General features: G+C 41.6%; 1 protein-coding gene across 1 annotated transcript; it reads right to left on the bottom strand.

The window, feature by feature from the left end:
- Positions 1-76: 76 nt before the first annotated feature.
- tdrd12 (tudor domain containing 12) lies at positions 77-22,640 on the bottom strand. Its single transcript, XM_036535597.1, has 29 exons — positions 22,602-22,640; positions 22,224-22,388; positions 19,566-19,702; positions 19,201-19,320; positions 18,962-19,017; positions 18,485-18,570; positions 18,112-18,325; positions 17,728-17,855; positions 17,514-17,614; positions 15,517-15,615; positions 15,028-15,088; positions 14,830-14,937; positions 14,474-14,659; positions 13,936-14,089; positions 12,849-12,976; positions 12,386-12,577; positions 11,673-11,801; positions 10,199-10,316; positions 9,798-9,937; positions 9,267-9,481; positions 7,275-7,356; positions 6,863-7,044; positions 6,436-6,643; positions 6,199-6,291; positions 5,693-5,865; positions 4,933-5,250; positions 952-1,104; positions 596-696; positions 77-144 (listed from the first exon to the last, which is right to left on the bottom strand). Exons 1-29 carry the CDS (start codon positions 22,623-22,625, stop codon positions 77-79), a joined length of 3,939 nt encoding a protein of 1,312 aa, XP_036391490.1. The 5' UTR covers positions 22,626-22,640.
- Positions 22,641-22,738: the final 98 nt, after the last annotated feature.

Below are 22,738 nucleotides of genomic sequence, written 5' to 3'. Positions count from 1 at the left end.
GTCTTCTGTAATGTAAATTGATGGAATCATAGAAAACAAGAAAATCCCAACATGAAGCAAAGACTGTGCTGTACAATCAGTCACTGTCACTGTCTGATCCCACGTAGCAGCCCTCCTCTCCAGCGCACCCCATGAACCAGTAACCTGGAAACAAAATAAGGGACAGTCAATTGCAGCTCATAAATAAGCCTAATATTTCAACGAAACTCACTTAAAATATGACAGAGTGCAAACATTTCAAAATGGAAAGCTGCAAAAGTTTAGCTTGAAATGAACAGGGTTTGTACGAATATTTCAGCACTGAACTGATTCCCATATAAAGCATTTAGTATTCTTGCAGCAGAGGAGGCCCATTAATACCAGGCCATTCAGAATCGAACAAAAAGTAATGCAGCAATGCTGTGAACTGATATGTATGCACAACAAATACATTTCACATCTTTGACTGCAGCACCTTGAAGCTTGTTGCATCTACGGTGATTTTACAAAGGATAGAAAACACTGTAGGTGCAACATGTAGCTCAGCATTTGGCTGACAGACATTAGTTGATGGCTGACCTTACAGACATTGCAAAAATAAAAGTAAAAGAAATACCTTCTTTGTTAACAGGGAAGCATTCCATTTCAGTTCCCACATTTCCTAATTTCAGTTCTTGCTCCTCCAAGAGGTCAAAGTCAGAAGTTACAAAGGCACTCCAGTGGAATACATATGTAGGAAATTGACTATTTGTACATTACAAATGAAAAATTCAATATCTTACATTAACATCATGTAACTGTAACCCTAAGCAAGCCATTTTTAAGGCACATCCAACTGATGTTTTTCTTTGCAGTCATTCTAATGACAGCTTGTTCATTAAATAATGTGGTCTGAATATCTCACATTCAGTAGTGAGGACAAATAGGGAAAGCTCATACTGTCTGTCTACTGAACATATAGGATGACCGGGCTTTTGCTTCAGCAGCATGTTCCAAACCCCCACCTCCTCCTTCATTGGTCTTATCACCGGCTTGCTGCACTTCACATCCCAAGTGCTCTTGTCTGGAATGATTGTACTACACAGCTCCAGGTCTGCATAGTAATGCCTACCATCAACGCAAGCACTGCAAAACAAACCATCAGCATTGATTCCACACCCTTCTAAAAATGATGCCACTCTGATTCTGTGCAGAGAGCAGGGGTCCGATTCATACATTGTAGCTTCACATTACATGTCACAGCCAAAAAATGAGCAACAAAAACAATGTGGATTTGGTGTATGTGTGTTAATAATTGTCTCACTGCAGGGTCAAAAAGCAGGAGGCTAGACTAAATAATGAGCAGACTCCTCTTTGGTTGTCATGACAGTTTTGAAATTCTGGTCACACTTTCAAGAATTGTCAAAGCCTCTAGGAGCCCTGAAGACAAGTCGGAGCCACAGAGCAAATGTAACCAAAAACCAAACATCAAGAGGAAGCAAAATATCAGGCAAAAGATGACATATTTCCTTAAAATGCATCTTACAAATAATGAACATTATTGCAAATCGACGTTTACAGAAACAAATGTCTATATATTTTTACAAATATTGAAATAAGGGACACAATCAAAATCTGGCATTTTACACTTTAGAATTAATCGAGATTTAACACAACGAAATGCACATGAAACAAAAGCCTGTGATGTACCGTTTTGGTGTGCTGTTGCTGATGGCTCCATTGACTGGCTCCACACCTGTGTTAACTGTGAACAGAAAAACACTACTGTATGTTGGACACGCATTTTTCAGAGGCTGTTAAAATTGTTTAAATAAAATTTGGGGTTTAGAGTGGGTTTCATGTAGGGGCGGCACACAAGCTCAAGGGATCAAGACTGGCACTCTGTATTTGGTTTCCAGATAACCAATATGACACGATACAACATACACTATGAAATTTAAAAGGGACAACAAAGCAAATAAGCTGAAAAAGCAGAGGTGGACTCATCAGTGCTTACCATTTTCCAAACAGAGATTGCTAGCATGCATCCAGCCTTTTGTCAACGAAGTGTGCCTGTGTACAGGAAGATATCCAAGTGCATTATCAAGCAAACTGTTAATGTAAGATTCTTACCAACTGACACATAGTTAACAGTAAATGCATGAGACAGGTAAGACTATGAAATTATCTTTGCGTGTCCCAAACTGGGTCTTGCGACATACATATACAGACTTTTAAAAATTAATAATGAGAAAGCATCAAAGTAAGGCTATTAAATTACAACATATTAAATTATCCAAAACTTTCATTGATTGACAGAAAAAAGTGTTTCACTTTTAACTTAATGATTTTTGGAATATCCATCTATGTTCATTTCTAATCAACACAACAGGTGCAACTGAACTGTGACTTGCACTGCTCCATGGACCTGCAACCTTTTCATCTAGAACCTTGAGTGCGTAGAGATTTGAGTGAGACTGGATGTTTTGGAGGAAAACAAAACAGAAGTACTGATAACACTGTAACCTGTAGCCTTTGCAGGAATATGACAACTCCTTCATTCTCACTTGTGAGCTCACCATCATGCTCAGTTTGTATGGAGTCATGTCTGGCAGTTACAGCAGCCTCAACATCTAAAATGAGCAGGCCAAATTGGCTCTTTACACTTAATCAATGTTACAAATGAAGATTCAGGAGGAAAATTTTTAGACAATTCCTACACATTCAGCCTCAGTTACAAGTCCCAGAAATGTGACATTACTCAGTGCTTAGAACAATGGCAGTAAGTATGACATCAAATGGCAATGCAACTTCAGTTCCTTTTAGGTTACACTGAATATTTTCAATAGTATGTGATATAAGGGCCCAAGCGAATAACTATGAGTTTGACCTTGACTATTTACATTTATTAAAAAGAAACTTTAGATACTTTGATAAGAACAAAGGGCCTACTGTCCCAGCCTTAAATATGAGCTGACAGAATGTCTTGGGGAAGCCTGCTGTATGTGTTACCCTGTTGCCTGAGTGAGATCCTTCTTTGCTGTGCTGGTTACAGGGACAGGCCTGAAGCGGTCATGCGAACCTAAACTCAGCCTGTGCTTGGGGGTCACTGCAGCCTCCGTGAAGCTGGCCCCCCATATCATCAGAAAATTAATAAAAGTATTACTGTTTGTTTGTGCTGTAAAAATCATTGTTTGTGCTGTTCAGGGTTTTAAGTAATTAAATTTTACATTTTCTGGCCGGTGACGGCACTCAGCCCCCCATCATTGTCCAAATCGCTCCAAAGTCGGTTCAATCGTTGGTGCTAATTTGTGCCGTAAAAAGAAATATTCATGCTACTACCTTTCTTAAGTTATTAAGCTTTATTTGTTACATGCATGACATCAGTCAGAAAAGCATAAACTGGCAGAGTTAGACTTCCAAGGTGCTCCACAGAGCAACCAAGGAGGTCATTTTGGCCTCTGGCCATTAAACTGTACAACCTCTCCCCATTTATTGCAATATTGACATTAACTAGCTGGGTACTGCCTGTGGTCTCAGTCTTATAACTATTATTACTTTTGTAAATACAAAGATAATAATTGATTTACTTAATTTTTCTGTCATTTCTATATATTAACTTTTGGAGAGGTGCTGATCACTGAACTTCCTACAGTATAAGTACATTGAATTACACCTTGAATGTTTACAGTAGCATACAGTTTCATTAAATGCAGTAGGACTGAAAAACACCTGAGGAGAGAGCAACTTAAACAGCATCTCTTAAACTTTAACCGGAGTCAGAAGTTGTTCAGGTGCTGTGGAGGACATCCTGCTTCTTTCTAATGCCAAAGTTGTCAACTCCATCCACCCTCAACAACTACAGACTCTACAATATGGTTCATCTACTCAATACTGTTGTTACACGTTACATGTTAGTAAAACTGTCAGTAAAATCTCTTTTTCTTCCCAAAGACTTTTCACGCCTGGTCTCATCTTACGCACCTGCAATTCAACACAAACATATTGCCATGTATGGACACAGGTGACATGTTACCTACAGGTAACATGTCATATACAAACTGGTATCAACACACTATCTGCAAACTATCTACACCTCTATATAGGCAGCAAAATAGCATTTGGAGTTACAGGTATAGTCCGCGATTCTGGCAAAAGGTTGTTGATATTTGGGCTCAACAGCCAATCAAATCACACCCATCCCTTCTGTGCTCCTGAAGCAAAGTGTTGATTGGCTGGAATTGTTAATGGCTCGGTCCAAGCCACTAGGTTTGATTCACATTTACAGAGCCAGGACAGAATGAACGCCAGAATTTGTTTTGAGCTCACACACTGCATGGACAGCTAGAGGACCATGTGGAGCAATTCGCCGAGTTTGACAAAGTGTAGTGGATTAGACAGCTGATTTTCCCGCACTTTAAGGCACATTTGCTTGTCCTAATATTAAGGTAGCCTTGGCCTATAGCCTGTATACCCCCCCCCCCCCCCCCCCCCAACATTTTTTATATAACAATACTCTAATAAAGTCTAATATCTTTGGGCTAAGAAAAGAGGCGAATATTTAAGATTTAAATAGCGCAAAGGGTGGAGAAGCTTCTCCTCAGCTCCCCACTACGATGGCCAGCAGCAGACATCTGGTGGACGCACCTGAGATTAGGCTGACATCATCGTCAGGGGACGCCATGTGTTTTAGAAATTACCTTAATTCCCCAAGAAACCAGTCTTCAGAAGCGTAGCAGCACAAATGTTTCTTTGAACATATCAGCACAAACGTAGCACAAACGATTGAGCCCACTTTGGAGCAATTTGGACAATGATTTTGGGGGGGGGGCTGAGTGATGTCACCGGCCAGAAAATTTAAAGTTTAATTACTTAAAACCCTTAACAGCACAAACGATGAACCAGCACAAACACAGCACAAATGAACAGTAATGCTTGTATTAATTTTCTGATGATATGGGGGGCCAGCTTAACAGAGGCGTCACTGCAGGGTCCTGGAAGGCTGTAGGAACATGCAGCCTGTTCTCAGAGGTCCCCACAGTGGCATTCAGCTGTGAGAAGGGCATGTCGCTGTTACACAACCTCACATTTGGCCTGCTCCTGAGGATCCCTGATGAGGGCTGAGGCTCGTGTTCACGTGAGGGTGCAGGGTACTGCAGCTGGTCCTCCAGAGTGTCTGCAGACGTCTCCTGCACAGGCTGCAGGCTCTCAGCTGAGGCTTTCAGTCTCTTTGCCAGGGCTTCTTCAGACCTTGTCAGCCTGCTTTCCAGGTTCTCTCCAGGAGCCTCTGGCCTGCCAAAGAACACACAGAATATACTGTATCTGTATGTTCAATTGTCTGGAGGTCATTCTGGAAAGTGATACTGGAAAATCCTTGGAAAATTCTCTTCATGTCCGAAGTGATAAGATGCTGATTTATAAGGTTGAAGTACCTATTTCAGTCATGTGACTTGTTTTTTTTTTTAGCACCAGTGAGGTGTAAGGATTAGGATTTTGCAAGTTCAATTCCCAGGTTAGACACTCCTATTGTCCATGATCAACCTAATTAACTGGGACTATTTTCTTAAATATCCAACTGTACAAAGAGATTACATGAACAATGTAGTTATGTAAACTGTAGCTGCCATGGGCAAGGGCATCAGATGCAGATTGCAGTGGAAGTTACAGAAAACTGTAAGGTATGAGGCACAGTACAGTGTATATTTATGAACCATCATTCCCTCTAGTCACTCACATAATGCTGGGGATGGGCTTCCCCCTGTCCGAAACGCCTAACTCCTTGCACAGCTCTTGCAGTAGGTCTACATGCCGAGGGTTGTCTGTACCCATCCCAGTGGCCAGGATTTCAGAACGGACACTGTACTCATTTATGGAGGTCTTCAAGCCTGGCAGATGTGTAACTCGTACCTTTTTATGAAGGCACAAAAACAAACAGGGGACACTGCAGAGTATCAACAATTATACACAGAATCTGCTGTTAATAAAATCAGAAGATACCATACTGAGACCTCAAAACAGATCTGTGAATGAGGGCCCACTCCTGGTTTACAATACAGTGTTGTGCAGTACAAAATGTGTCCATAGCAGCACTGTTATGGTCAACACTCTGATCCCTTCCATTGATGTGAATTGCAACACTGCTGTCAAAATCAAGACACTTTCACCTGCCAGGTTTAACAATGCCTCACAGCTGCCGATATAAAATATTAAAGTTTGTGGTAATCTCAAGTCACATCTTACCATGAAATCCACCCAGATTGTGTTTCCTAAGCTAAGGACCACAGTGGCTTGGTGCTTCACGCCTTTAATCTTCTGGCTGATGTGTCTGTTGACCTGAGGAGTTTACAGTTGATTACATGAGGTGTTTTCCTTTCTGACAGTCAATGTCTACCTTTCAGACAGAAAGCCTTTCTCATTCCGTATCAGAATTAGTTAACAGTACATGGTGGCTATGAGAAAGAGGAGAGGAGAAAAGACCTTTGGGTTCCAGTCCACCTCCCCATCAAGGGGCTTGGCCCGACACAGAATAATTTCCACGGCCTGGGGTGGCAGGTTCTGGAAGTGGCTGGGCAGCATCAGTAGCTGGTGGGCCTTCACATCCTGCTTGCGGCCATCGTCCAGGAAATGCACTCTCACGCTGCAGACCAGTTGCTCACCATTGTCTGGCACAATAAGCACCTGGACCCTAGCAAGACAGAGAAGCAAGAGAATCCCACTTCATAAAATGTAAGATCATTGACTGAAATCACCGGAAAACGCTTTATATGTCTGAGCATGTGGGTGTGTTTGTATCTCATCACAGCCATCTCGTTTTTTGAGGACAGATCTGAAGGCTACATTAACCATCCTACTCCAGGAGATACTGTAGGTTGAATTCATCCACTGAATTCATTGATTTAATTACCTGTGATAGGCACCATCTTCCTGAATTCCATAGAGCCCTCCTTTCTCCACCTTCTTGGCACTGAACTTCTCACTGGCATAGTACTCCAGCATTTGTGCTGCAAGATTTTCATAGCGGTCCTCCTTCCTACTCACTATGCGTCCATAGTAACAGGAGGCATTCTTGATGTATAAGGGCAAAATCTGTACAATTATATATTTGAGAAAAAAATTACTTTTCATAAAATAATGAAAAAAATGCAACCTATGGATTCAACCTAAAAAAAAGTGCAACCTATGGAACAAATGCATTCACCACCCTAGAGCAATCCCCACTGCAGAGATCTTTAGAGATTCTGGAATGGTATGTACTGTGCTGTATGTGTCATAAACTAGTCTAACTAGCCCATAAACCAGTGTCATAAATGCCTTACCACTATGCCTCCAGAATCAGGGTGCTGAGGGGTGTCTTTCTTGGGGTTGATACTGTGTCGGTCTGGACAAACTCTGCTGTCCCTGTAATACAAAAGGCACAGTTAAGAATTTCTCTAAAAACAAGGCAATAACAACATCATACATTTAAATCCATTATAACACTGGTCTGACCCCATTCCATTCATCCTTCATGTATGTTAATTGGGAGAGGTTTGATGAATGTTCATCTGAAAGCACTGAAACAGTACACAAACAGCCAATATTCATGTGGAGTGAAGAATGATCTTCCGCCATAGCCATAGGACAAATTTTGTCTGAAATGAACCTCTATATCCACATATACACATACAGTCCACATAGAACTCCAAAAATGGACTGGACAAAATTACTGGCACTAGCACACCCTTTGGAAAAAGTAACTGAAATCAATTGCTTCCTGTAACCACGAATGAGTTTATTATACCTCTCTACTGGAATTTTTGACCACTCTTTTTTTGCCAACTGCTCCAGGTCTCTCAGATTTTAAGGGTGCCTTCTCCAAACTGCTGTTTTGAGATCTCTCCACAGGTGTTCTATGGAATTTAGATCTGGACTCATTGCTGGCCACTTCAGAACTCTCCAGTGCTTTGTCTTAAACCATTTCTGGGTGCTTTTTGAAGTATGCTTTGGGTCAGTGTCCTGCTGGAAGACCCATTACCTCTGAAGGAGACCCAGCTTTCTGACACTCGGCCCTACATTGCGCTCCAAAATTCTTTGGTAGTCTTCAGATTTCATGATGCCATGCACATAGTCAAGGTATCTGGTGCCAGAAGCAGCAAAGCAACCCCAAAATATCTGTGAACCTCCACCATGTTTGACCGCAGGGACCGTGTTCTTTTCTTTGAAGGCCTCATTTTGCTTTCTGTAAACAGAACAATGATGTGCTTTACCAAAAAGCTCTATTTTGGTCTCATCTATCCACAGGACGTTCTCCCAGAAGGATTTTGGATTCCTTATGTGAGTTTTGGCAAACTCCAGTCTGGCCTTTTTATGTCTGTGTCAGCGGTGGGGTCCTCCTGGGTCTCCTACCATGGCGTCCCATTTTATTTAGATGGTGATGGATAATGTGAGCTGACACTGTTGTACCCTGTGTCTGGAGGTCAGCTTGAACTTGTTTGGAAGTTGAGGTTCTTTATCCACCATTCGAACAATCCTTCATTGCAATCTTTCATCAATTTTTCTCTTCCGTCCACGTCCAGGGAGGTTAGCTACAGTGGCATGGGCTGTAAACTTCTCGATGACGTTGCGCACAGTGGACACAGGAACATTAAGATCTCTGGAGATGGACTTGTAGCCTTGAGACTGTCCATGCTTTTCCACAATTGTGGTTCTCACATCCTCAGACAATTCTTTGCTCTTCTTTCTTTTCTCCATGCTCAGTGTGGTACACACACACACACACACAACATAAAGGTTGAGTCAACTTTTCTCCATTTAAACTGGTTGCAAGGGTGATTTCTATATGGCCAGCACCTGTTACTTGCCACAGGTGAGCTTAAATATAAATTAAAGGAGCATCACATGCTTGAAATCCAATTATTTCTTACAATTTTGAAAAGGTGCCAATATTTTTGTCCAGTCCATTTTTGGAGGTCTGTGTGGACTGATATCAGATTTGCCTTTTTTTTCTCTGCTTTTTTGTGTTGTTCCAATGCAAACAAAAGAAATAAACATGTGAATACCAAATCATTTTTAATTGCAACAATTTCCTGGGAGAAGTGGTGCATTATCTGAAAGAAGTGCAGGGGCGCCAATATTTTTGGCCATGACTGTACATAAATAATGCTACAGGTTAAGACACAAGGTTGATTTTGCCTTAGCTCAAGCCAGAATATCAGACTGAATATACTAATGACCAACAGTGCCTGTACAACACAATGGCCATTGCAAACCACTTTATCACCCATTTAAGGTCCAATGGACTAGAGCAGCCTGGCACCTCAGAACCCCACCTGCAAAAACCAAAGCTCTTGAGGTAGCTACAGAGGGGTCTGTCAGTCTTCTGCTTGTCCTTGGCCTGCAGCACACCCTGGGCAAAGCCCACCAGTTCTGGAGGCAGCATGGCCTCTGCACGCTCCAGGTAACGCAACACTCCAATGACATGCCTGGTGTTCTTCTCTGACAAGAGCAGCATGGATTTAGCAATCCGAGTGGGATTCCCACAGTCCTGTCAGAGTAGAGGTTTATCAGATGAAACTGTGAAGGCACATTCCCAAAAGTGCACTGATTCAGATACACTATTAATCTCTCTTTGGGCAGATTAAAGTAAGCAATCAGTATCACAATATAAGCCTTAAATTATTGATATTTAGAATATGGATTGTACTATATTTGGAAAAAAGACTCCCAAATGCCCTCCAGAAGCATTAGTCTAGTTGGCGTTCAAAGGTTCCAATAAATGCTGACATGAGAAGTAGGTAAACAATGCAGTTACGCTATAATCGGATAGTCGTGTGACTGGCTCCAAGTCAGTAACCCCATACCTTTACACAGAGGTTTTGGAAGTTCTCGGACATGCAGTACAGCCTACTCCCAAACAGTCCGGGAGAGCTTGGGAAGCCATAGTGTACAACACATGTAGCGTCCCGAATCCCCAGGGTCTTCATACACTCATTACTGACAACTGACAAGCACAGGGATATAAGGAGAGGTTGCTTTAAGAACTCATTCCCAACACCTTGCTAAAAAGTGCTCAGGTACAATAAAACAACCTTGCTGAAAATTTACTGTCCTACAGAGGCAAAGTTGCATCATTCCATGCAATGAATGTTTTTTTTTTTTCATTGAATGAGAAATGTAATTTGTGCTCAAGATCATCCATATTTGAACAGTAAATACTTGATATTTTCCATAATTGACAGAAAACACATTTGCTTCCATTTACCCAAAATAACATGAGTGCCACGCCCTATGTCTTTCCTCCACTGCTCGATGACAAAGTCAAACTGGTAGGTCAGCCCTTCGTGAAATTTCAGGCAGTATGCTGATGTGTTGATGACAGCCTGGAGAAGACAGGTAAATTCACAACACAGCAACACAGAGACCTGGAAGCTCATGAGGCATCTGAAAATTCATATTTCACACTGTACCTTTTAGTCAACGGTCCTGCCAGTCACAGGTATCCCGTTAAACATGTAGCACCTACTAGAGTAATGCATCACTCATCCTGTACCAAACTATCACCAAACATGAGTTGCAAAGGAAAACAATATGATCTTTTTTTAAATGACAGGGCTATTAAAACAGCCAGACGTAGAATTGGCCAGGACTGTTCAGATTAGCTTTCCCAAGGGAAACCTAACCCAAGGGAAAACCTAATAGCTGGGGACCAACTCCACCTCCCTTTTCTGTTTGATTTTTAGTCCAATATTGGAACAGGTAATATAATACCAGTATACCATAGTTAGAATATATATAGTAAGACTGCTCTGGCATTTGGTTTGTAAAATGAAACAATTCCACTTCCTGTCTGTTATCATGGGACCATCTATTTATTTCTGGTACAGATACCCTTCTTAATATCTCCTGATGTCTTAACAGTAATATATCCATGCTGAGATGAGTGGGCGGCAGTGTAGCATAGTGGTTAAGGCAGGACTCGTAACCGAAAGGTTGCTGGTTCGATCCCCACTGGGACACTGCTGCTGTACCCTTGGGCAAGGTACTTAACCCACAGTTGCCTCAATAAATATCCAGCTGTACAAATGGATAACATTGTAAAGAACTGTAACCTATGTAAGTCGCTTTGGATAAAAGCGACTGTCAGATGAATAAATGTAAATGAGCGCTTAACTAGATCAAACTACACAAACTGCAAAACCAACAGGGCGGTCCTTTCGAGGAAACGACACAACTTCCTCTGTTCTTATAGTCAAAGAGAAATGCTTAAGATCATGAAATAAATTAAAGCAAAAGCAGATTAATTTCTAATGAGCATGGGAATTTCTAAATGGCTTACACAGCAAACAACCAGCCTGACAGATTTGTACAAGGGATTCTTCCCAGTTTCATCTAATGAATTTGCATTTCCATTTGGCTCCAAGGCCCAGTGTCATGACTGGAGACCCTGTGGTGCAGTGGCGGAAACTCCCACCATGCCTCAGCGAGAGAGAGCATAAGCCTCAGTTTAGCAGGAGGGTGTCCGGCTTTTGAAGTCAGTTCAGAGGGTCAGCAGACAACTCATTACTGGGGCTACAGGGGTATCTGACATTGCCAAGATATGGTACTTCCCTCTGATCAAGAATATACTTCAGCCCAGTACAATATCTGTGGAGTCCTTTAACAAAAACATGTGTGGTGACAGACATGAAAATGGTTTTAGTTAAAGGACTGTAAGCTTCAACTACATAAATCAGAACCTTGTATACATGCTCCACTTCTTTGGCAGAGTTGGTGACAATCAGGGTCTTCTGGGCAACATCAGGAATAAAGTCCAGGGCACTGAGTAACACAGAAATTTTTGTACAGTCCAGACACAGCAGCACCATCTGTAGATGACAACAGTTATAAGATAACACTTTATTGATCCCCAGACAGGAAATTTGGGTGTTAACAGCAGCAGAAAGACAGGCAAAGAAGTATAGATAAATACACAATACAATAAATATACTATAATTTATAATATAGTATTAAACAATAAAAACAAAAAAAGACAAATTAGCAAAGAACTGTACACGTAGTGCAAAAAGAGAGCAATAACCAAATGAGCAAAAACACGTTCAGGTATTTACAGTGTCCAAATGTACATGTAGTGCAACATGGCATGATAGGTTGTGTGTGTGTGTGTGTGTGTGTGTGTGTGTGTGTGGGGGGGGGGGCAACTAGGGAAAAAGGCATTGGCTGGGGGTCTCAGGCGCTGTTCTACAGCCTGATGGCTGTCGGCACAAAGGAGTGCCTAAATCGCTCCGCCTTGCACTTGAGGAAGATAAGCCTGTGGCTGAAGGTGCTCCCCATCTATTATGCATTTATATGAAAAAATAATTACTGGAACTTGGTTATTGGTGGAAATCCTTCCCACACATGCACATCCTCTACACAGAGCGAACTAGCGTGATCTGGTTTGTGCCCTGACCTGGTGCACGCTGCCGTAGAGGGCAGCCTCCTCCATGACCGTGATGATGATGCAGGGGTCGATCATGTGTTCCTTCACCAGGGCTTCCACTTGCTTGCTCCATCGTTTAGCTACCGCAATGATCTGCTTGGTGTGCACGCCCCGCTCCTCACTGGCTGCCACCTTGTGGAAGTGCTGAAGAACAGCAGACACCTGATACAGAGGGACAGGGTGTTAACAGGGTGAATTGTTTATGACATTCATAGAGGGGGGTAGCGTGGCTGCAATTTCTGAGCTTCATTACAAAGCCGAATGGGCAATTTGAGGCTTCTCTTCCCCAACAGAAAATGGAAAAAATGTATGTATTGAAGAGAAATGTAGGTATGAATATGGTATGAAAATGACAAACTGGGGACTGTGTTACTAGTGTCAGAATGATTTTACCATGTACTAAACGTGGATCTCACAATACCCAGGGGCTTACCTCCTCGGGGGCTCGGGAACACAGCACATCCACTTCATCCAATACCAAGTGACACAGCCTTAGGAACAAGAAACGATGGAACCCCAGCAGTCTCACCAGGCTGAAGGGAGTGGTCACCAGCACCTGACCTGATGTAGGGTTGTAGCAGGACCATGGGGGTGGGGTTATGACATGCTGGATTAAGGCCAGCCCACACCTTAACACAATTCATTCTGCCAAAATCACTACGCTCTATAACCATGGGGCAACTGACTGTCCCATCTTGACAAGATCGCTCTTTTTAAACACAATCCCTGTCTGTATTGGTTCCTCAGTGGTGGAATAAACTCTCCAAGTGGGTCAGGACAGCAGAGTCACTGGCCATCCTACGACGCAGACTACTACTAAGACCCAGCTCTTCAGACTGCACCTTGGATGCGCCTTAATCCCTGCCTGAAACAGCTGATACCTCTAGTATCTGATGCGCATTTTATATGTAGTATTGTGATATGTATTATGGAGATGTATTTTGGATTCTGTGTTGTAGTGACTGATGTATGGTAGTATATTTGGCTTCTGTTACCTAGTCAGATTGCACAAGTTAGTACGTGACAGGGTTTGAATGGTGTTCACACTCACAGGTCTGGGTGTGTTGTTAGTCTGGCCTGACACTGTTGCTCATTAAATTAAGTGGATACACTTATGTTCTACTGTGCTGGAAGTTGCTCTAGATAAGAGCATCTGCTAAATGTCTGTGACTGTGCTATAGAGATGCTGTTCACTCAGTATGTAAACAGTGACTAAGCAAGTGTTTGTTTTAACACAGACATATTACTGGTTTGTTCAGTCAAATGATTTTGTCTACATGATACACTAACTCTGTTAAGTCATTTCTATTTAAAATTCACAAAGATTGTAAAGAGAAGGTAGGTGTGGTATATTTAAAAAACCAAAGAGGTCACTGCAAATGCTAATATATGACTGGTACATACTGGGTGTTGAGTCTTTGGGTTGGGTGTTGGGTAAGATTACTCACATCTGATTCACTTAACATCTGAGTCCAATATATGCTTTTGATCATGTCAAATTCCAAAAAGTGTTGACTCACAATTTCTCTCAATCTTGATGCTTTTGGCCTCATCTTTTCCCAGCCCTACCAGGACAATCATGGGACTGAAGGCCTTAGTAGCTGGACTGTCCTCCAGGAGGTCAAATACATGTTGGGCTTTCTCCCAGCCCTGACACAGAATCACTGCTATAGGCTGCAGAGAAAATTCAAGGGGAAGCAAGTGTAACTATGGACAGAAAACAAATGCCACCACAGGCCTTCAGCCATATGTCAGCAATGCTGCTCTTCTGACCAGCTACAAGTAGGGCTGAATCTGTACCACTGTTTAACATACAATGCAATCATTCTGGACCAAAACAAAACATACCAGCAAAAACCGAAAAACTATGTTCTCCTGTCTAAATAAGGCAGTATAATTGTTCACCCTGCAAAGTAAATGTGAACTTATCTCCCATCGTTGTAAAAGTTGCACCCTAAGACCTGCATCCCTAAAAGGCTAGGACAGCACTGCACTCTTTCAACAGAACAGGGAAGCTGTGACATTAGGTTCTGACTGAGGCGACTGTTCAGGCCTCACCCCAGAGTGGGAGTTGGGGACAGTGTGGGTGTTGGAGAGCTGGAGGTGGGACAGAAAGGGAGGCATGTAGGTCATGGGGTCAGCTCCGCTACTGGAGATCAACACGGTGTCACAGCCCTGGGCCACCGCTGGCCAGCTGTAACACTCTGCCACGTCCAGTCCCCTGTACCCCTTGCGAATCAGTGCCTGGGGGACACACAGGGCACACTAAGACACAGTGCTTTTTTGTGATGTGTGTAATGCAAATCATTTGTTTTAAATTACAGTTTTAAAAGACATTCACTATTTTTATAAATACAACTGATGTATTACAAGACCACAGTTAGACTGACCAAAGCCAGAACAACAGGAAATACCTTTCTGAGGCTGTCAGTGATGGGTGAACAGGCCAAGCTGGTGCAGGGCTCAATGGGAATGGCAGAATGGACCAGAATTCTACTCCTGCTGGGCTCACAATGCACACTCTAAAGTAGAAGAGCATTTCTTCCAATAAGCACAGAGGAAACACCGATTTTCTCTATACACAGAAAACTCATTTATGAAAAAGTACTTACTGTGATGTCTGAGAATTCTGCATCTAGATTCAAAGGATCAGGATTTAGCCACTGCAGCAGCCTGCCAAAATAAAGACCCTTCAGACCTGTACCATGGTATGTCCATTACATAAACTTGTATCAGACATTCTGCCTTTTCCAGTGACTTCAGGAGCACAGAGTGCAATGTGCATGCACTGCCTCAGAGAACAATCAAGTAAATAATTATATCAAATAATCAGCCTCAGCTGGGGGGACAGAGAGGACAGTGCTGAGAAATGCACATCTTTTAAAACTCCACAAAACACTGACACCCATCTCACTGATACCCCTCAACAGTAAAAGGAAACAGACCTGTGAAGAGTCCCCCTGAAGAACAATTACTGATCTATTACCTGTCCCTAAAAAAATCCAGATTTTCCTTTACATTTGCTTAGTGAAATGTACACAGCCACTCTCACCTTAGGGGGATGTAATACATTGCTCCTGTCGTATGCAGATTTGACACACCTTGTAAAGTCCAACTCCTCTTCAAGGCCCACCCACTCTGTGATGCTCATAACCCTATTCTCGTGGTCTTCTTCATCTCCCGCAGGGTCAACGGTATTACTGTGAGGAGACCAAACAGTTCAGTGCCAGTAAGTCCCTTGAAAGGAACAGAGATAGCCTCTCTGAGGCTCAGTCTACTCAGTTCTGAATAACTCCGCAGGTTTGGAGAAACCAAGGACTACTGCACTGCAGTCCACAATCCACTGATTTCTTTCAGTGCAACTAGTTTTTTTATAGTAGATTAAACAGAGCATGCTCATCTGTCAATTTTTCTGCAAATATCAAAATATAACTGCAAGCTGACATACACAACCTGATATATCAAAAGGAAGTTCAAATCAAAAAAGAAAATTAAATAACATCACTCTAAACAATGAATCATTTTGCTATAACAAAATAACACAGTATTATTTCCCAGGTTTTGAACTCTTGAAAATGTACTTAAAAAAAAAACTGTGAAACACCTTTTTTCAATACATTGCAGTTATGCAAAATCCTCAGGCTTCTTTTAATCATAACTATGAAAACACCATAACACAACAGCAGTCTCCTGGGCAGCCATGGTTCAGTAGCAATGAAATTTCTGCTGTAACAAGGTGGGCACAGAACAGAGTCAGACTGCTGTCTGAGGGTCATGTGATCATACCATGCTTGGTCCGGCAGGGTCGCAGAGATCCCTTCAGTCTGTGGAGCTGCACTGATCGCTTGAGTCTTGCCTGAGGCTTCAGAGATGTTCTTCACACACACCTCCTCCTCCAAGCCAGCCTGAAACAATATGTGTCAAACTGTCCCTGCTCGGTGGTTTAGCCAGATACATTTGTTCAAAAGTGCATCAGTGGAGTAACTGAAGGCCGCTACATCTTATCCTCCGCATATTATTACCACCCACTGCCTTTGTTTGGGTCCCAAATCACACAAAATAAAGGCCTGAATTAACCTAACCACAATGTGCTCAGTACTGAATCATTTTCAGGATTTAGTTTAAAAAAATCTTCAACAAGAAAAACCAAGAAATAAAACAAAAGCAAAAGACACTTCTGATAACAAGGAACCATTGTTCACACCAACAAAAACAAGCAAGAACTCACCTTTGAGAGTGTCATTTGGCTTTTAGAGAAGGAATTCAAGAACTTCACAAACCTTTTAAAAACAATTACAACACATTAAGGCAATTTAACCAACATGAAAACTGTTCTGAAGAGCTCAGCACAGCATACTCTCCACTGACTGACCTCACTTTAATGGACCCCAGAAATGGGACACCACATTTAATCCTCAGATACTGCTGAACACTGCTGACCCTGGAATATTTTTAAAATCAACCCTTTCTGGCATTGTCAGAAACGAATGAATGAAATTGCCTTCATCTCCTAAAACTGAAGGACCCATTCAACTGTAAGCCGTTATATCTTGTGTACTGCAGACCATCTTTTAAGCAATAAAAATGGTCACAATATGGCCACTGAAAGTACTTGAAAAATGTAATGCAACTATGCAAAACTTGCTTTGCTTATACTGTTTAACACACCTGGACTGGTCTGCAGTAGACATGCAAGAAATTCAGTTTTTTGAGCAATTCATCTGCCGGGGAATTTTTCTCTTTTCTTGGGGGAAAAAAAAGTACACTTCCAAAAAACAATATGATGTTTAACAAGATTTCCATTAAACTGCACAAAAACATTACACATGGAAGTCATCTGAAACCTTACACTGAAAATGCAGTCCCTTCTTTTAAATAGGTCACAACAAACAATTTCAGTGTGGCTATATACAATTCTGAAAGTTGTCTAAGGGTATTTATGAGAAGGGAATAACGTAATTGAAATGATCTGCAGTGTGAAGAATAAAGGTGAAGATGGGGGAAAAAGAGTGGATTAAACACATAAACCATCTGAGAGAAACACGTGGATAAACATGGCTGCAGTCCTTAGGATACAAGGGGAGGGAGTCACTTTTACCTTGCGCCAGTCTGGTTACCCTCCAGGGACAAATTCTCAGTGTCTGAGCTCCTACCGCTGTCAGTGAAGCTCTCGGCCACATCTCCATTCACTGCAAAGTCCTGTGTAGAGAACACACGACAGATGCTGAGAAGTGAAACGCAACTGACAGCTGCCACACAGTGAGGTTTTGGGTCTGCACTCCTTGAGAAAGTGGAGTCTGATAGGCACATACTGCTGCAGCATTTGCCCCCATCTCAAGGGGCTGATATTTGGAGGGCTCTCCAGCACCCAGGTCTGGGGCTCCCTGGGACATCTCCAGTGTTGCTTTCTTCGAGTCTTTGCCTACTGTCTGACTTGCCCCTGAAACAAAAAATAAACAAATCATTCACGACAAATGACAGTGATGAATTTTCAATTTTCATACCAATGCCCAGAAGTCAAACACTACATGAAAAAACAAAAACAGCATGCACTACACAATGAACACTCTTGTCCTCCTGAGCCATTTTAAAAATTATGCTTGGTGTGAAATTCTGTGGTGCATACCATTACAGCTGTACACCTCCATTCAAAAGCCCACCTTATATAATATTGCAAGGAAGCTGCAGGTAAATACCAGGTTTGATGTCCTGAAGGTCCTTCCTTAGTGAGTACCACAATGCCTGCGTGACACAACCATTCTGTGACACCACTTTGTTGGTGCTGGAGTATATGTCACAGGCCAACATGACAAGGGAGGGATCATCACCACAGTTGTGAGAGCTGGGTGCAGTTTTCTCGCTTGAGGAATAGGCAAACCTCTTTGTCACCAAGTCATCATTCACACAGATCTGTGAAGAGAGACATGTTCACTCTCTCTCTACTCACCAGTGTTTCCCAAAACAATTCACACGTTCATTTCAATCACACTTCATCTATTCACTGGTAATAACTTGGGGATTTTCTTACTGAAATAAACAAAGGCAAGGCTTTGGAATGCCTTACTGTACCTTCACATTCCCGATGGTCAAATAGAGCTCAACAGCAGTGGAGTCCCCCAGAATGCCACAGGGCATTGCTTCTGACAGTGAAGAGGCTAGACAGAGTATTGCAATCAAATATACCATTATCCACCAAGTGCTCTCAAAAATGTAGGTGTGTTGTCAAGAGCCAAAGAAACTCAAAGCCCACTTCTTCTGTGATATAAAAACAGCAGTGAATGTTCAATTCCTGTACATTTCTGTCCTATCACTCCAAGCTTATTTAAACAGACATAAAATTTGGAATGATCCTGACTATTGATGATTAGACTGAATGGAATCAGGGCCTTATAACCAAACCGGAAGCTTCACAATATAACCAACTGATGTGCCTTTCAAAAAAAATCCTTCTTTTGGTAGTACTCATTAGATTTTGAACAGATGAATGAAAGTTTGTAAAGCTGATACAGAATATTCTGAATGGAATATATGGAAAAGGTTATATACCTTGTACAAGGTTGCACAAATACCGTGTAGCAGAGCTGTCCCAGTGAGTTGATGGTCTAAGACAAACAGCAAAGGTTAAAAACCAAATTTATTTTGAAAAACACCTTCTACAAAATGGTCACACCCAACATCATTAATTAAAAAAATTGATAAATTCTAATTTATGCAGCAGGTTATGTAAGAGACAAAAATTCTCCTTCAGCAAACTTTTCCAAAAAATTGGAATCACTCATCCTTACATAAGTTTAGCCATCTCCTCACAGATAGGCACATGCAGCTTCATAGGGTGGATTCCAGCAAGCTGGAACTTCCTCACCAAGAATGGTAGCTGCAGAAACCTCTCCAAAAGAGCTCTCACACTGCAGGAAACATGGTCATTATGACAACATCAACCATCCACATATTTTCTGCATCATTTAATGGGAGAAAAAACACGGATAGATAAATCTGTTCAAGTCTGTGATGCCGGGCCTGACTGTCAATATCCTACCACTGAAGTGCAGAGTGTACTCCTCTAATGACATTCACTAGCATATCTGTGTGACTTTCTGTCTGAGTATTTATGAGAATCAATAGCTTTAAAAAAAGAGTTCTATTTCTGTACCTGTCTAAGCTGACGATAATGTGGTCAGCGTAGTCCACCAGAAAACACATCACCTGACATCCCCCCGTCCTCATAAAGACAGACTCCACAACAGCTCTGCACCAGCTCCTCAGGGTGGGGGAGTAAACCACACACACCTAAGAGGGACAATTCAGACCAAGCAGAGCTGACATTTCAAAACAGTCATTTCAACATACACACATAAGGAATCCAAAATGCAGTGTTACCATGTGCATTACTCTGTGGAATTACACATCTTTTATGTCATTAAATGTCTCTTGGGATTTTGCCTAACTAAACAATTAACAAGAACATGATTATAACAATAGCTAGCCATGAGTTCCAGTCACTCATTTTATTCAATGTTGTTGAGTACTTCCTAACAGCTGTTTAGCAAGTCATGATGTTGCATTAACGTAAGTTAGGTTTGTTAACCTAGCAAGCAAAGATAGTGTGGCAGCAGAAAGGGAATGGTAGCAGAGGGGTACTACCTGGCTCACTGTTGGCTCCACCCTCTGGTGACAGTCTACTATGACAGGTGTAGTCTAACTCACTCACACACCTGACATTAATTCAACACAGCTGTGGTTAAACAGTATGGGAAAGTTGCTGACTGAGTGATTCGATTTGGATTTGTTTTGACCCTGGCAATCTTTCTGCTACTGAATGTAGCTACAGCTGAGCTGAGGATCTCTCTGAGTTTTCCTGGGAGGTCTAAGTGGGTTGCAGGCCCCACAGAGGGGCAGGGATATGAAAATGACAGATTAAACATGATTGGTCTGTTAAAATGAAACCCAGTTGTTACATAGCAACTGGAGATAACCCTGAAGCCCTTTAAAACAGAGCAAAACAGCACTGATCACAGCTGTCATTTTCATGTTGTTTTCTGTACACATCAGTGTGCAAATACCACGCAAAACACAGGAAATCATATTTCTTGCTGTATAGCCCCTTTAAAACACTATCAAATTATTGATAACAATCACCTAAACCAGAAGCTTCACAATATAATTCCAAACTAGGAATGAGTGGTGAATCAAATCTCATTTTTGTAACATTTTCAGTTTTGCAAAAACAGCTCGTCATTCATCACAATATAACTTCTTATGAATTAATACCATTGAGAGGAAATGAGACATCCATTTGAATTTAAACTAATTCCTGACAGATTAGCATTCATTTTAAAATGAATTTCACAAGGTCAGATTCATCAGTTGACTTAGACCTGTTGCAATCTCTTTTACCAATCTATCTTGTACTTTGCCTGGCCAACCTTTGGAACTTTGTCATGCAGTGCTTCTAATATTGTTGACTCTGTGTGGTTTTTCGCTTGTGTTGTATTGTACCTCACTTGTAAATCGCTTTGGATAAAAGTGTCTGCCAAATGAAAAAATGTAAATGTAAATGCCGCTTTGACCAGAGCCTGAAACTCTCTCGAAGTTTTTCCCATGTATGGTACTTATGGGGCTTCTCTCCTTTATCAAGTTCCATGATATATGCTCAGTGGTTCTATAGCAGTGACTCAATCTCAAAGACCTCAGTGTTTCATCATAGATTTTTTACTACCTCCCCTTAGAAATGTTCCTCATTCTAATGCAGTGGTTCTCAACCGGTTTGCGGTGGAATTTTGAGGAACCCGATTCGTTTTTATACAGGTGTGTGTGCGCGCGCGCACTTCTACTCTGTGAAGACTGATTTTTTATACTGTGCTATTAACGCTTTCGCACGTAACTTATTTTCATGCGGGTGTTACCTTACATGGTTCGTTATGTTTTCATTAGCGTTATTAAGCTTCTCATAGTTTTCAGTTAGCATTTACTATATTTTTTAACGTTAAATCGGTGTTTCCCCAAAACTAAAATTAGCTAGAATTTTTCCCAATCTAGTGTTCTAATCGCACCGATTTTAGCATACGCGCTAAACGGCTAATCACACCTGTGTGACCGTACGCGCGAAAGGGTTAATGGAGTAATGTTTTGTTTTACTTTATTTTAGTATGTTGCTGTTCATGTTGCCGCACTATGTCGGACAAGTTCTTGCCCCGATGCACTTCAATGCATTTTTAATAAATTATACGATTGCCTGTCTGATTTAACTATCTGTTTGGCAATTAGGCCTATTTGACAGTCTGCTGTAGTGCAATAGGGGGTCAGACCTCGCTAATGACATTATAGCCTATCATAATGTGTGTGACATTCTTCATAATCGATAACCAAGTGGGTGTGCCTTGACGTTCTGGATTGACCTTTGATGTGCCTTAGCCCCAAAAAGGCTGAAAACCTCTGCTGTAATGGACCTTCTACCAAGACCAGGACCCAGATCCACCAGTAGTTAATTCATGTCATAAACGAGGTTAATTAAACGCAAGTGCGTTTTGCCTGGACACAATTAGATATGAAGGAATGCCGACAAATAAAATATTACTGCATGATAGATTGCAAAAGAGAGCAGTTCAATCCTAGATTTTCCAAAACAATTGAACCAAGCAAGGATAGGAATATTCCAAATCCTTCCCCAAATCATTGTCTTTTAATGCTTTTATGAAACACATTACACACCGTTGGTGTGAAATTACACATTCATTAGATATCAAAATTAAACACTGCTAAGGTCAGAGGTGATCTTTGGAGAGAAAACAACAACTGCTATAGACAGTACCTGATCCTCCGTCAGTGATGGAAGCTTAATCTTCTGGTTATCCAGGTTGAATTCATGATAGAACAGGTTCATCTCGACCTGCAGGTTTTCATATTCTTTTGGGCCGTTTAACTGTAGCCCGGCTCCCTTTACAATCCTACCCCAAAAGCATCCGGGATCCTGGATCTGCACAGCACAAGGGCAAATATCAAAGTAGGCCCCATGGTTTACAGTACTTTATGATGCAACTGCTTGGGCCATCTGGCCTTCAGAGAAAAATAAATGCTACTAGAATATTGACAGAATTTACGCCATTAATGTTTTCTATTATCTAGCTGGAACATAATATATATATATATATATATATATATATATTTTTTTTTTTTTACTGATTTTTACCTTTAATATGGATATTTCCAGCATCGTTCCAACTCCACTTCGGTCCCCTGAAAAATCACATAAATCGAATTTCATTAGCAACCTAGCTGGCTAAACTGCAGCTAACAAGTTCTCAAAAATGCAGCACGGATTTGCGC

The sequence above is a fragment of the Megalops cyprinoides genome, chromosome 8 (assembly GCF_013368585.1).
Source record: "Megalops cyprinoides isolate fMegCyp1 chromosome 8, fMegCyp1.pri, whole genome shotgun sequence".
NCBI lineage: Eukaryota > Metazoa > Chordata > Actinopteri > Elopiformes > Megalopidae > Megalops > Megalops cyprinoides.
Note: the sequence above shows the minus strand (reverse complement) of the source record. Positions and strands in the feature narration are given on the sequence as shown.